At 38.7% G+C, this 16,606-nt stretch overlaps 1 protein-coding gene across 7 annotated transcripts in view; it reads right to left on the bottom strand.

The window, feature by feature from the left end:
- Positions 1-5,856: 5,856 nt before the first annotated feature.
- Positions 5,857-16,606, bottom strand: part of NEK10 (NIMA related kinase 10) — a 214,473-nt gene continuing 203,723 nt past the window's right edge. For 5 of the 7 annotated variants that reach the window (XM_044754604.2, XM_014840923.3, XM_070492810.1 and 2 more), the window contains 4 exons: positions 16,284-16,392; positions 14,229-14,281; positions 14,091-14,146; positions 8,876-9,446 (listed from right to left, as the gene is read on the bottom strand). In XM_044754604.2, the coding sequence (XP_044610539.2) occupies positions 9,398-9,446; positions 14,091-14,146; positions 14,229-14,281; positions 16,284-16,392 (267 nt within the window). In that variant the 3' untranslated portion in view covers positions 8,876-9,397. Of the gene's footprint in view, positions 9,447-14,090; positions 14,147-14,228; positions 14,282-16,283; positions 16,393-16,606 lie in introns of all 7 variants that reach the window. The other 2 variants (XM_044754603.2, XM_014840925.3) reach the window with 2 other exon arrangements.

The following is a 16,606-nucleotide window of genomic DNA, read 5'->3' as shown; positions in this document are numbered from 1 at the left end:
CAGACCATTATGCTTGGTTTCATTCCTGCTTAATGGGGATGCTATACCAGGACACATCAATGAATCATTTTCTTGGGCACGTGTACCATTAAGAGATTGTGGATCCACATTCTTTGTCACAAAAATTTTAAGCTAATATTAAGTTGGCCGCTTACATTCTGCCATGCTTTAGGTCCTGAAGGTCCAGAAGCATGTCCCGAGATGTGGGATGGATTCATCAGGAAGTGTTGCCAGGAAAACTGATAGGTGGGTGGGGAAGTAAGGCAGGGACAGGAAGGAAGCCAGGCAAGGGGATCTTCCCAGGCACAGTCCCACAGAGAGTGACTTTGACTCAGTTTGTAACCAAACTTAACAGGTTCCCCTCTTGGTGAGTGCAGAGCCAAAAAGCACAATCAAGGCTGAAGTGGCTGAAGAAAAATGTTTATTGCTTGCCCAAGCAATGGAGAACACCAGTGACGGCTCCCAAAGCAGTGTCCCCCCGGGGTTAGAGCTGGCCGAGACTTTATACACCAGAGTACAGAGGATACATTACAACTGTGTAACAACTGGGCCCAATCAGGCGCATGTGCAGGCCATTACCTAAGTTCAAGGCATCATTACATAACGAGTTCAAGGAACATGTCATTATTTAATGGGTCCACGGTAACTTTTGGACACTTAGAGCTGGAGCAAACTGCAGGGGTCTTGCTGCAACTATGTAAGTTTCACCGTAGGATGGCGAGGTTACGGGGACAACCACCTCTGAAAAATAGTACATTTCATTTTCTCCTTGTCTGGAAAACATTTGACTGATCATGTTGGTTATTCATCAGATTCTCAGTAACCCTTACCTTGCCTGGTTCCTGTTCACAAGTTCTGCAGGGGAACTGTGAAACAGTGACGAGCACGCCTCAGAACTGTCCCAGTCAGGAGCAAGGGTGCTAGAGAGTTCGCTCCCCTGCTCCTCTCTGTCAGTGATTAAGGGCAGCCTCTGAAGACAGAAATTTCCAGGTGTTACCATTGCCAACAAGCAAAACCAGTTCCAGTGACTGAGGACAGTTCTCATTAAAGAGTCACAGTTTCAGGCTGTTGGAAGGGAAAGTGCACCAGGAGGCCATGTGCACGGAAACCATCCAAGGGTCTGCGGGACCCGGGTGGAGACAGGCTGACATTGTACTGAGTGCCTTACCTCTCTTGTAGTGTTCAATTCTTGCCTCAAGCCTGGGCTTGATAACTTTTTAAAGTGGAAGCTACTCATCTTCATTGTACAGATATGGAAGCTCAGCCTTAGAAACGTTAAGTCCTAAGTCTAAAGTCTTCCAATTAGAGAAACATTGGACCCAGGGGCCCAAATCCTTCACCACGTGTACTTCCCGTTCATGTGCAAATAAATTTAAGGAATTTTAGACTTTAAGTGATTTGTTTCTTGATCCTTGAACAATTCACAGTATGTCATCATGAAAATTACAACTATTTTCCTGGGTTCCATAAACAACATTTTTGCACATTATCAAAGATGGTTAAAATGTCTGTGGCAACACTGCATGTCTTAAGAGAGGATAAAACCAGTGTATGCACAAAATTAATTCATGACATTTTAGTCTTTATAATATGATAGCAAATTAAATCTGCATTATGGGGCAGCTTCATATAAAGGATAAAATGAATATGAAATTACACGCTCAATCTTGAGAAGGATAGAATCTTTAAATTTGAAAGGCATTTTCTTTTATCCATTGTTTATAAGGTATTTTTTAAGATTGCAGTGTGTAGCTATATCAAGCTATACTCTATAATTCACGTATTTAATTCTTGTTCTCTGCCACATAAACATAATTACTGAGAACAATCAATTTGTTCCCATTTGATAAAGGACTAAATTAAGAATAACAGATTACACAGCACCGAGTTTGAAGTATGTGTGGGATGTTTACTGTGATGCTACCGAAAGCTCCTCCGACTTCTGGAAGAATAATTTCTGTTCTTGCTTCTCAAGCGAGTGACTGAGGTTCGCTTGTCTATTTGCTAGGTTAGATCTAGTTTCCAAATAGCCTGCTGGAGACATCTGATTGCTGGGATGGGGGCTGGAAATGTCTTGGAATTAAGGTCCTGTTGTCTGAGGTCATTTTCATGAGACTATTTCACACAATTCTTCCTTCTCCAGATGTTTTAATATTGTCATTGGTCGTATTTCATGGCCCCAACTCTTCAGGTCTACCTATATCTGTGCCCTTTGGTATTGTGTGGCAGACACATCCTAAGGTGACCCCAATGACCCATTCCCTTGTATAATCCCCTCCCCTTGAGTGTAGGCTGCACTATGACTTGCTTATAACAACATGAATATGGTGAAGGTGACAGGTGTCACACCCTTGGTTTGGTTACGTTATAAAACTCTGTTAGTTGATGAGAGAGAGAGCGAGAGAGAGAGAAATTGACTGCCCCCTTGGCCTTGAAGAAGCAAGCTGCCTTGATGTGAACTGTCTATGGACAGGGCCATGTAGCAGGGGAATACAGGCAGCCTCTAGTTTCTGAGGGCCTCAGTCCTGCAAACACAAGGAACTGAAGTCTTCCAACAATCACACGAGCTTGGAAGAGGATCCCAAGGCTCAGCCAAGACCCCAGCTCCTCCCCTACACTTTGATTCCAGCCTGTGAGAGAACCCAGTTAAAGCATGCTCAAACCTCGGACCTACAGAAATTGTGAGATTAAAAAAGTGTGTTTTTTTCCTAACTGCTAAGTTCATAGCAATTTGTTACACAGCAATAAAAACCTGACACACCTACCCACATGAATGCTGGGTTTGACCATGTGATCTGCTCTGGCCAATGGGGATGGAGAAACTTGATGGAAGCAGAGGCTTGACAAAGGAATCTTGTATTTCTACATTCTTTCTTCAACTCTTGCTACTGCCACCAAAAGACACGTGCTAGGCTGATGGAGGGATGTGAGAGACACATGGAGTAGAGCTGACTTGTCCCCTCTGAGTCCATCCTAGACCAGCCAGACCCCAGGCAACCTGCCATCTGACCATAGACACATGAGCGGGCCCAGTGGAAATCAGCTAAGCCTGTCTCAGATCAGCAGAACATCTCTTAGCTGACCTACAGACACATGAGAAACAATTAATGCTTGTCATTTTAAGTCATTAAGTTTTAAGATGCCTGTTATGCCACATCTGTGGCAGTAGATAATTGCTATGTGTCCCACTGCTGCAGGACACATTTGAGTTTAAATCATATATAATTGCCTGCTTGAACTTTTTTCTAATCAAAGCACTTGAAAGCATAAAAGGAGAGATTTGGGGAGCTGCTGAGAGAAAAGAGATGACCGTTTGCTGTAAATTCTTGACATAAGAGAAATTCTTTTGCAATAAGGTTGAAAATAAATTTTTAATTTTCTTTAGCATTTTACAGAGCATATTTAAGCAATAGCAAAAATAAAGGCCACTTGAATCTTTTGTATAAAATCTTTCATAGAAGCATTCCATTTTTCTTCTCTTCCAAGGCCTCCAACTCCATCATCACTTTAGAGTTTCGGTGTCCTCATGCAGGAAGCGTTTTGGAGGCTTTAGAAGGACACAATTATGTGTAGAGGAGTCCATCATCCTTCTGCCTTCCATATCACACACCATCACAGAACTACAAATATTCCCTCTAACAACACAGCGCTCCCTGCAGGAAACTTTGTCACAGTCTCTTCCTCTGATAGGAATGGGGAGGAGGTAGTGCCAACAGGATACAGGCCTTGGGATGGAGCTGGAAGAGAGTAAGATGCTCTCTCAGAGGCTGAGGGGAAAAAAGCAAATTGAAAGTACTTTTCCATTCTGTGGACACAAGCTTTTATCTTGGACCTGATATTGTCCAGAGACTAGAAGCTCTAGGCACGAGATGAGGGGCTGCCCTTCTTTTCAGAGGACAGCTCTGTTCTTTTTGATCCTCACAAACTCACCACTGGGAACAACAGGATACAGGAAGCATCATAATTCAGTTTGGATTCACTAAATGTCAGTAAACAAAATGCACTGAAAAGATTTTTAAGTGATTTTTTTCTTTCCCATCTTGGGAAAGCTAAATGATGGAATCTTTCTACAGCCTGATTATCAGCTAGCTTACTTGCAAACAACTGCAGTATCTTGAAATGTTCCTTTTCTAATCTAGCTAAATGTAAACGTATTCAAATCTGTCTGAATTTACCTATTTAAGTTCCACATATATGTCTGTAAAATTTGCATTGTCAGATGAAATGGGCCTGAGGCCCTGGATGAAAGATGGGGAAGAAAACATGGTCCCTAGGGGCAGAAGCACGTTCACTTAATGGTGGACAAAACTGCTTCTTCAGGGAGTCTAATATCTTTAGAATGCTTCATAGGGAGCCTGTCCTAAAGAGTTAACCATCAAGTTACTGGGGAGCCTTAGAAAGCCATCTGCTGCTATTCTGGATGGTCAACTTACTGGTGACAGTGCCAATATAATGGTTCAAGGATAACTGTATGCTGGGGAAAGATTGGCTCAGCTGCTCCCAGGAGACCCTGCAGCAGGAAGCATTCAAGTTCCTGGCCCCTTGCCAATCACTTCCCAACCTGTGACTGGCCTGTTGCCTGCTGGGCAATGCCAGGCACTGGGGAACCGTTTGCCTTCTCCTTGCCCTCCAACTTCTCAAAGCAGTTTTTATTTGAGGATCATCTCCCCTCCTGAAAGATTCATCTTCATCTTCACAAGTTAGGATTTCACTTCTGAGTGCTTACATTCATTCACCTCCCTCAGTGCAATGTTGGGTTCATAAAAATACTTCATATGTTCCTTCTTGACAAGAAGTGTCCCTAAACCAGCTCCATTTCCTTCAGAATTTGCTAAAGTATGAGGTAAACTCAGAGAGCAAGGAGGGCAAGGAAAGCTAAAATTTCAAGCCATTTATAAGTCTTATATTCTTTTTCAGAATCCCGACTCAAACGACGCTTGAAATGTAGAACTAAGTCAAGGGTTCAGAATATTATTATAGAAGTGACCTTCACAGTTTGACTTCACAGTTGCTAAGGCCTTAACACGTGTGCTCCTCTTGTTATTTCTTGGACAAACCTCTCTCTACTTATTTTATGGGACCAATTCCTCACACGTTTGCAAAAACTTCAGCTAATTTTTCATTTGTGAACTCTCCAGATCAATTCCAAGGATCCATCTAGTTTTGATGATTACCTGTCAAAATGACAGTGATTTTATATCAAGACAAAACTTCTCTTTGTTCAGAGGAAACAAGGGTAAGCTACTTCCAAATGATAGCATCTAAAGAGCCATGTATTTGCTAGGATACACTTCTGCTACCTCTAACTACAGTTCCTGGGCACAGTGCAAAGCTTCATACCACAAAATGGGAAAAAGGTAGCTTGTCACGGTTAGAGAAATAATATTCAGTTTTCAATAGAGAAGAGAGTTCATTGACTTTTAGAATAAAGCGAGAAACTGTATTTAAAAAATTCTATTATTAGTTAATTGCTGCATATATGTAGTTAAAAAAAATCTAGCATACCTCACATACCAAGAATGCTGCTAAGATTTTAGGGTGCGTTATCTTCACCTTTAAAAACAACTACTGTCCGTGGACCCAGACGGAGTGTAAAATTGCAACAGCCATCAGTCACCCCACCAAAATCATAAAATCCTTCCTGTCCCTCTTGAAAATCTCAAAACAACATCACAGCAGGAATGTAATCAATCATAACAGTCATATTTACAACATGCAATTTAACTGTAATGACATATAAGAATTCCGTTATCACAAAGGTGCTTCCCTGAGACATTTGTGTCTTCCTATCATCCTGAAAAACAGCCTTCAGGGGTAAGCATACTGTTAGCAGCACATTTCAATTGAAAAAATAATCTGTCCAAAACGATGTAATTTCCATCAAAGTATACAATCTGAAAGAGATCATAAATGTGTATGTAGAATACGCTTATTATCACATTTAGTTGTCGAACATGAAGAATTTCATATTTGAACGGAATTTCACCCAGAGTCAAGGTCCATATATGGAAGCATTGAGCTTCCCTTTCTTAGGAGCCCTTCATAGCTGCATCTCCAGATGCCAAGAAGCTGATTCTGCCCTGATTCCTTTGACTTGCCTGTTTCGACAGTCAATTTCTGTGCTCATGAATATACACTATAAAAAAAAAAAGGCAAACAATACAAGTAGCTTAAAAAGAAGTTTTCCTGCCTTCAAATAGAAGCTGAAGTCATTTTTAAAGGAATCCAGCATATTTAATCCTGACCACTCCAAATAAAAGAGAAAAATAGCGGTAAACATATTTTGCAATTCAGCAATCAAAAAGAAGGATGTGGAATCCATGATATTAATACTGATAGAACTGACTAAACAATATTATTGCCTTCACACATCTTAAATATAAGTAGTGATTAACTGATGATATTGCTGTAATTGCACATAATCAACCAGTCCTGTATTTGTTTTTGAATATCAAAATTCATAGTATTTAATAAGTCATAAATGGTACCTCTAGGAGGTACCTTTAGGAAGACCTTAACTCCTAATCAGTTCCATCATTGGGTAAGACTTCATAACAGGGTTTCTTAATTAGGTTCTGCTTTAGAATGCAAAACAGATTGTGCACACTGCCCAATGCCACACAAACGTCACATTAAACTCCAGCAGCATTTCTCTAGAAAGTTTCTGAAATTTATCCATGAGCACTGGGTCTAGTGTGGATGTTACTATTCCCTGAGGATCTCTAACTAAATAGCACACATCTGGAAGAAGACCAGGTTAACAGCCAGTAAGCACATATGCTGGCTGCAGTCACTTCCCTGAGAATGGAACATTTTGCTTTTAAAAAGCAAATGAAGGTTTCAAGTACATATTCAGTTAGAGCTGGTGGATCAAAATATAACTCACTGAAGTATTTGTGTCTCGAAAGTGATCTGAAAAGCCTGATTCATATTCTGTCCCATACAAATATTCAGTGACTGAGAATTAGATGAGTTCACAGGGATCTCATCACACAGCAAATAATTAAAAATTATACAAAAGGAAGAGCACATTTTTAAATGCAATCAAAAAGAGCTTATGAGGCCTATTAAGTTCAAGTAACAACTTCTTTGCACGGTTCAGATAGTCAAAATAAAATGATCATTGTTGTTTTATTGTGAGGGGAGGGGCTCCTTGTTGGAAGGTTAGAAAGTGAGGGCTTTGAAAAGTTAACTTCATTGTTGGGATGTGACGCCACACACGAAAGGCTCCCTTCCCAGCCCCTAACTTTCCCTTAAAGGTTAGGTCTTGCACTGGGAGAATGTTGATTCAGTGACGGTGGTAGTTTAAGCGGGGATTCAAATAGAACACATTCATCACTTCGGCAAAAGAATGCATCTCCAGCATAGAATTGGTGGCCTAACGCTGCTATTAAAAAGGACATTCATTTGCTTATTTTTGTGACTTCTTACTAGCTTCTAGCATAATAAATGCCATTCGTATGGTCTAAAAGAGTTAGTTAAATAGAAACATTTTGCTCCCTGTCTGGTCAATAAGGTCAACTGTATGCATTTAAAAATACCTTCAAATAAATAATTTCTCTTTTCTTATCAAGCTGTAAGCTCTGAATACTATTCTATTTTACTATACATTATCATTTGAGAAAGAAATTTATTGTTCAGACTTTCATCCTGTAGCTCGATTCATTTCTAGATACTGGCTTCTATCACAATTAAAATACGCGCCCCTGTAGGCCTGTGTCTCCTACACAACGAGGAAATGTGCCTCTTTCATACACGAAAAGATATGAAAGATAATAGTGCAGGTTCAAGTTAGGTTGGAATAGGAATAAAATTTTGCCTGGTTTAAGTCAACAAAATCATAGCATCTTGATTTCACATGTAAATTTCACATATGGATGGAATTGGTTTGAAAGCTGAAACTGAAATTTTCCGTTACTGCACTTGCATCTATTATTTTAAATTACAGTGTATTTGTAATTACTAATTTGGTTTAAAGACAAAGATTCATTGGCAATCTTAAAAGACACTGGTTAAAGGGAATTTGGATATCACGTAAGTATTAAATATACTAATTTTAAAAATAGCATGGATTCGCATTGAGATTTTTCCATACTACACAAAAGATTATTGTGCTTCAACCACTGTAAATATATTTAACTAAATTCTATTTAGTCATGCTAAAAATATACCTATACAAATAAAAACAACAGAACTCAGTGAGAAGTAAATAAAAAGCATAATTTCAGCTTTCTGATGACTAATTATATAGAATCAAAATGTTCTTTAAGTAGTCAGAAGTACAGTCTGATTTGGCAATAAGGGCCTTTCTTGACATTACACCAGTTATAAGAAGCCAGTTGAAGAGACTTTAGCCCAATGAGAATCCAGAAAATTTTCATCATAAATGCTCCCTACAGGAATGGGACACTGGCATCTGATTTCTCTTTTTTAGGGACATTTCAATGAATAAAGAAGGAACTTGTGCTTTATTATATAACTTATTTTCATTTCAAATTCCCAAATGATAAAAGTTTTAAAACAATGTAGGTAATTTTAGTAAAGAGGAACTTAGAATAAGGAACATTGCATCTCTCTCATAGATTCTATGAACCCTTCAAAGTGCTCTAAAAACATTATAAATTTGATTAGCAGCAAAGCATTAGCCTAGTCAAAACTCCCCCTTCCCCCCACATATATGTACATATACACACTGGACATCAATATATTCTATTAGTCTACCTTAAATTTGACAATTTGACAGTTATTCCCAAAGGCTGTGCAAGGTTACAAATACTGTCTACACCTTATCACGGTTCAAGACCACTAGCACCTAAGTGCTTAAGAGAGAACCAATCCTTTCATTAAAACAAACAAAAACAAAAACAATTCAATCACATATTTTGAATTTCTTTTAGGATTAAAAAAAATAAAGAGATACAGTGAATCACCCAATATACTATTATTTTGAGTCCTATAATTTTCTTTATCTAAAACTATTTTTTATACATAGAAGGTTAGATGCCTTTAAACATAGTTTCAGCAATCCTAAGTATAAAATATTCCTTTGAAAAATATGACAAGGTTTTGTTTTTCTTTTTAACTTGGAGGAAACTTCTGTGAGGAGTGGGTTTTCTTCCCACAGATGAATTGTGCAGCATTTTCTTCCAGGAGCACACTGAGAGCGCTGTCATCCTGTATATAATGCGTCCTAGGAATGGAGCCTCCAAGCACATAGCCGTCATATAGCCTAACACCAGACCTCCAGAAAGAGGTCCTGCGGGCACCATGGCAACTTGGTCTTTTCTCTTCCACTCTCTTTTAGCAGCACCCCATCCTTGGGCATCTTGCAGCAGTAGCTGAAGTCCAGAACTTGAACTTCATGGGGAAAATCAAATCCATTCAAAATACAGCATTTTCATCTTTTGGTTGGGTGATTCTTGGTCCCCCACGGATAGGAGTGATACCTAGAAGATTCAGAGTGGAAAGAGTTCTCTGTAGTCACAAATATTTTAGTTCACACATTCCATTTCAAAAGCAGTCACTCAGGTATGTCAGCAAATAATTCACAATAAATAAAAAGGTGATTCTAAACATAATAGAAGGCGGACATTTTTAGAAAGCTACCTTTTATTAAAGTTCTGTGTTAACATTGTCTTCCTCAAATTATGCACTCAATAGGAATGGATACCCATTTATAGTGGAAAAATAAACATTCAAAGCAGCTTGTACATTTAAATGCCTATGTACATTAAATATCTGTTTTACTTGTTCATTAGTTAATTCGGGGAAAAAGCACAAGTTGATTGGATGTAGATTTCTTTTTATATTGTATATCAGTACTTCTCAATACCTATTGCATTGTTACAAAATGAAACATTAATATATACTTTTAAGTACATAAGGATGATACGCTTATCATCTATTCACTCACAGAATTTAAACAGTTTTACTCTCACAAACAACAATGATAAAATTAAAGCAAGCTAGGCTGTATCCTTCTGGTAAGGAAGCTAAATGTTTATACATGTACAGTTAATTGTACAACCCTGCAAATGATCAACACTAGAGCTCACGCTGGGCTGGCAAGTTTGTTTTTTACTTTGTTTCATTTTCTTTTTACTTTCTTCCTGTCCACTCAGTCCTACTTCCCCTTCCTAGAAATGAGGAATCCCCCATTTTGGTTACAGATCCTTGCTACTATTTCTGTTTCTGTTACCATTTTCTTTAGCTAATGCAGCATTTTGCGTCTGAGACATTCTTCCTACCAACTGCCCAAGTAGTCTCCCCATTATTTAAACCGTTCTAGAAATCTTCCCCAAAGATAGCTAGTAGCTAGATAATGGCTTTATCCTGAGACTTTTGGTTTGAAAATGGCATCTCTCTATCCCTAACTAAATATAAACTCTATGATCTAAGCTGAAAATGTGCCATATCTTGGTTTAATGCTTTAGTTGCTGTCTGGATGCTTTGTAGATGCGTGTATAAGTTTGAACTGATAGTCTTAAGTTGTAAACTTGAGTAATACAGGAATTGCATATGTAATTCTCTCCATGCGGTGATTAATCAAGGTCATTTAATAAGATTTTGCAATGATGATGACCATGACAATGAAAACAATTGCAGATATGGGTAGATACTGGTGGAGGAGTTAAAACAATGCTTCCCATTTCTAACCGTATTACTAGGGCAGCTTTTCTCAACTTTTGTTCCAAGTGAAAGATGAGTAATCACTGGGAAGAACAAGGTCAACAGATTTCTTTCCTACAGTACATCTCAGAGTCTTTTATATGGCAATGTGTGTCAACATTCTCCAAAAAGGGAAAATCGTACATTCAGAGTTTCCCAAATCTATTTGGTAAAAAAATTTTATTTTTCAGGGAACATCTATTAACATGTTTGATAATATTGGCTATTCTATGGAACCTATTTGGGAAAATACACTCTACTGATTCTAAATATTGAGTCTAAAAATCTCAACATGTCCTGTGATATTTAGCATCCTCTATCCTTTGACTATGGAAAAATCATGACTGTCACAGCTGATCTGATTCATACTTGGAATTATGTGTATTTCCAGCTTGTGAAGTATTAGGTACTTCTAAGTCGAGTCTGACATATTTCTTGGGGATTAATTGGGAACACTGTAAACAGGTAATGGCTTTATTCACAAGCAAGTGTTATTTTTACTAGTAAACTGTGAAGACTGTTTCTCCCAAGATATATTCTATCATTGTTATTAGAAGCTGAAAAGGGAATACTATGGCTATATGGATTTTACAATGAGTGATTTATTTTATTTTGGAGCATTTTAAGAAAATTTTATGTCATATCCAACATATTTTGCTTCAACTTGACCATCTAAATCATATCTTCATGATTTAGAATTCTGAATATAATTGTAAATAATTTTTTGCCTTCATTATTAGGCATTTTTTGGTAAAGATTGGCACTTGAGCTAACATCTGCTGCCAATCTTCCTTTTTTTTCTTCCTCTTCTTCTCCCCAAAGCCCCTGGTACACAGTTGTATATTCTAGTTGTGAGTGCTTCTGGTTGTGCTATGTGGGACGCTGCCTCAGCATGGCTTGATGAGCGGTGCCATGTCCACACCCAGGATCCAAATCAGCGAAATCCTGGGCCGTGGAAGTGGAGCACACAAACTTAACCACTCGGCCACAGGGCTGGCCCCCATTTATTAGGCATTTTATTTTCTATTTATCATAATACAAAAATTTGTAATTCTTTTAATACAGGACTATATCTTTGGAAGTAGAAGTAATGTTTGATTTTTCAAAAACTTGATAGTAGAACTGAAAAAGGATAAAAATTTAAAAATAAGACTGAAATTAATTAATTAATTTGTTTGTTTGTTTGTTCATTTTTTTGGTGAGGAAGATTCACCCCGAGCTAACGTCTATGCCAATCTTCCTCTATTTTGTATGTGAGATGCTGTCACATCATGGCTTGATGAGTGGTGTGTAGGTCTGCACCTAGGATCTGAACCTGTGAGCCTCAGACCAAGGAAGGAGAGCGTGCAAACTTAACCACTATGCCACTGGGCTGGCTCCATGAAATTATTATTTAAAAAGGAAAAATAACAGCTCTTGTAAAAGCTTCCCTAAGTTCCTTATACACCTGGCTTTTTATGGATATTTAGTTGATTTTCTGCAAAAATACAAAGTTATTCATTGCCTATGATCCTGAGTCTCTGAGAAAATGTAGATAAAAACATGACAAGAGTGACCTCTGCCCCCTTTACAAGCCAAGGGCACTTGAAATAATAAGATGCTGAGAGTCAAGAACAGAAACATTCATACTATTTATGAAAGGCTGGATGTACTCGGCCCAAGAGTTGAAAATGAAAACTCAAAATCTCTCTAGGGATGGTGGGAGGAGAGTGATTATGGAAATTTCTATTAACAATATACCTTTAGAAAATGAGACTGACTCATCATTTCTCTGCAGTTACAAATCACAACAGAACTAAATTTACAAAGGTAGTATTTTGGAAATATATTGTCAAGCCAAAAGAGCAAGCAGTTGAATAATCTAATGTGTGATTCATAAGAACAACTAGATGAAATAGGAGAAGTAAAAAGAAAATATTGGAGACTGAACTAAGCTCAAAAGAGAATCTAATTTCCACATAATGACCTTAACAGGATGTTCTTGAGATCTCTCTCTCTCTCACCATGGCTACTAGTTATTTTAGGGGAAGACTTCTAGAATAATTTAAATAGCAGTCACAAAATAGCTTCACTAGCCGGAACAAAAGGCAGTTCCTTCAGGCATAAAAGGCCACTTTGGGAGAACAAACGCCACAGGACTGTGCCTCCACAGCAATGTTGAGCCCTTATAGAACGCTTATGTGGTTGCTTACAATCAATTTGATGATTCAGTTATGTTGGGCTCCTTGAAAAAGTCAAGAGACCACTTATGTGGAGTAGATACTGTCAGTGCCCATATCCCCTCACCCATAGCACTTCAAAGCATACTGGCCTGATTTCCAACTGCCAGCACCTGAACTTCTTTTCCCGAGGATTTCTCCGGTCTTGAGAATCTACTTGGTCCACCTTTACAGGGGCCAGAAACGCCAGGGAACTAACATCCTCTAGGGAATGGCCTCAAACAGAATGATGGAAATTGGAGGACAAATACCCCAGCTCCCTCTCTCTTTGAGTGGGCTAACTGAGGTACACGGTCTATACTGGCTCTCTGGATCCCACAGATTTCCCCTGTGGGATCAAGCTCTAGTCACTCAATGGTAACTTTCTTGAAAATGAAAACTTTATTGAATTATTTCTTCACTCCCCTGCCAGTGCTTCCTGGAATTGCCTCTCAAATAAAGTAATTGTACTCAAATCTTTATGCCCAACAGCAAAATTGCAGGAATCCAGAACTGGATGAAATTGATAAAATAGAGTATATTTTTAGAGCACCAATAACAGTCACATTAGAAGATAACATACAGCCCCAGTAAACTGAAGTTTCTTATTTAGGGTAAGCAAGTGGCAACACATAACAACAAATCTCTTTCCCACAAACACGCCTTAGATTCACCGAAAGTGGTTCTGTTTAGCTGCATTTTCCCCCTTGCATTCCACACAAATAATGGGTAGATTTCAGTGATGGAAATCTGAGTTTACAGTTCTTCTAGAATGGAACAAACAAATGCTTAATTAAAAAAACAATCTGGAAATGCTTTTCCATTTCATTATTTTTTATGGGAGTAAATTACTACTGAGTGATTACCTTTTCCTTTTTAAGAGAGAATAAAGCAGCTGCATCCATACAAAAGCTGGGCAACATACATAAAGTAGAGGAAGATGGGCACGATGTTAGCTCAGGGCCAATTTTCCTTAGCAAAAAGAGGAGGATTGGCAGTGGATGTTAGCTCAGGGCTAATCTTCCTAAAAAAATTTTAAAAGAAAAAGATGGGCAACATACATTCTACCCATGGTAATGTCTAGTCTAAGCCAAGATATTTTTTAAAACTGTTTAAAATAAAAGCTGGGAAAAAAATCCTTCTTGAGTCCAGGATAGAGAAATCAGATCTAACATCCACGGGTGTTGATTGATCTCACATTTGAAAGCAAACTCTAGATCTCACCTGTTAGAAGTAAAATTGTAATAACCACTTTCCTCTAGGACTTCTTCAATCACAGTCTAAAGATGAAAAAAAAATCAGGTTAGTATTGACTTAAAAGCAACAGAATAAAATCATTCAGAGGCATTGCAAAAACCTTACCTGCATCTGTTCATATGTTATTCCCTCCTCCAAATCAAAGCTGGTGGGTAGATCTGAAATAAATTATGGAAACTCTGACATTTGGTTCACATTTTCTTAGTTAGACTTATTGGCAATTATGACTCAACTGCAGCAAAAGCAGGTCAATTTCTTAATGATGAAGATGAGTGCTTACAAGCCCATTTCAAATTATCTTGGTTTTGAATATTCAAACTCTTTGTTTCTCTTCCTTTAATAACTGGCTGCTTTTGGGGTGGCCATGGCAAAGTAATACACAAGATTTATGGGCATTGCTCCTGGTATAAATTGGCCAATTAAGTTAGGGGTGTGTGTGTGTGCATGTACACACTCGTGCACATGTGCATGTTAAGGATGGGTGCAGAGCGATTCCAAACAGAAACTACTTGATGGGCGAGTTTTCTGCTTAAGAAACTCTCCCTAATCCATAAGGCAAAAGGGTAGATATGTGTTAGAACGAAATTCTTACAGGGAGGCAGAAATACACAAGGAAAGACAACAAAGATCTGACCCTTTCACATGGCTGCCTAGACAAAAATAAAATACATTTAATGCCACAAGACAATACTTCTTTTGATGTTTCATCTAAGTATGATATATCAGCACCTTAACCCACCGCGGGGCCACCCAAAGCAATGTTGACCAGCTTCCAGTCAAATCAATCAACAGTGACGTATGTGGAGGCCCAGAAGTTCCTCTGCCACTTAGGGGGAGACAAAAGAGAATGGATTGAAGGTTGCGAGGAGGCATGAGGATGTGAATCCCGGCAGCTCATTTTTAAAGTCCAGCTTAAAGGTGTTCCCCAAAGGACCCCCAGGCCCTGCCTCTTTGCTTTTGCCGAGCCTGCTATGACAAGGGACGTGCCTGGTATGCTCTGGGGTGGGGCATCCAGCTGCCATGGAAGAGTCTGTCAGCTCACTCTCAGGCCACTGAGAAACTTCCCCGAGCTGCTATTGTAGGATGTCTGGCCTCCAGACTGACTGACCTGCCTTGGGGACGCTATCGAAAGCAAATGACTTTAGACAACAGTTAACTTGATCTTAAAGATTTCTCAGGAACTATTTTAAACGAAATTCTGCCCACACAGGTTAGCTTTATGCTGGGAGTCCAAGACTTAGAGGAAGTTTGATAATTCATACGTGAAGTGATTTGCCTAAATTAAGCAACAACAAAAGCACAACAGAAGTGAGTGCCTTTCACAGATGAGGAGATGGCAAGTCTTTAACTGTAAAAGCTCCACTTCTATCCATTCCACTGAGTGACGTAATCAGAGTTTACAGGGATTCAAAAATTATCTAGGAATTCTGAAGCCTCAGAGAGGCTTGAAAACCTCTTCTGGGAGTTCAAATGTCACAAGAAGAGTTACGTTACACTGAGTCCCCATTAACGGTGAAGCATTTTTGACCTGTTTCCACGGACCCTCACTATAACCCTATGGGGCAGGCACCATTTGTAGCCTCTGATTTTACAGGCAAGGAAACGGGGGTTTAGAGGTCAAATAATTTGCCCACAGTCCACTACTAAATGCTTGACCTGTGATTTGAATCTAGGCATCTAGGTTTCCAGAATCTTCACCTTTAATCCGTATGCTATATTGCCTCCCTATGTGAGATCTATGCAAAAAAGAAAATATATATATATATATCTGATGTGGATTCTTGAGATAACTTTTACATTTTCTCTGTTTTAAATATTCGAACTCTTCATTCCTGCTTTTTATCTCCCTGGATGCTTTTGGGCATTTGATTTCCTGTCATCAGATAAGCAAAAAAAAATAAAAGGAAATACAATTCACCCACAGATTCTGATGTTTGTTTATGGTATTAATAAATGATCAAGGAAGCTGCTACAACTGGGTAAAATAAATCTCAGGGAATTTCTGGATTCCTACCATATGTCCCTTCCAGCTATTGCCATAGATAATCGAAATAAGCTCTATTTTTCTTTTAAACTGAAGATAATCTTTTAAGGATAGCTGTTGATCCAAACAATATATCTCTTTGTGAAAGCCAGATTTCCTGTGTTGACGACCATTACCTGCCGGGTCATTTGGGGACAGGCTGTGTCCACCTGACGAATGACATGATAAATGATAATCTGCTGTGAAAACGTTGGGCTCAATCGGTTCTGGAGACCCCTGAGATAACTGAAACAGAAAAAGCAGAACGACATCTTATTCTACACTCAGAAGAAAACGACAGGAGTCCTCTGGGTGGGGTTTTCCATTTCCCTATGTCTCTGTGCAGAAAATTTAGTGCTCTGTGGTCTTCAGTCCCTTGTAAATAGATAAAGACATGTCTTCCTTCCAAAAAAACTTACACATTGGAGGCAGGCAAATTATAGTGAAAGCAAGTTAGACA

Source organism: Equus asinus, chromosome 21 (assembly GCF_041296235.1).
Source record: "Equus asinus isolate D_3611 breed Donkey chromosome 21, EquAss-T2T_v2, whole genome shotgun sequence".
In the NCBI taxonomy this organism is placed as follows: domain Eukaryota; kingdom Metazoa; phylum Chordata; class Mammalia; order Perissodactyla; family Equidae; genus Equus; species Equus asinus.
The sequence above is the reverse complement of the archived record's forward strand: the minus strand, read 5'-3'. Positions and strand labels throughout refer to the sequence as shown.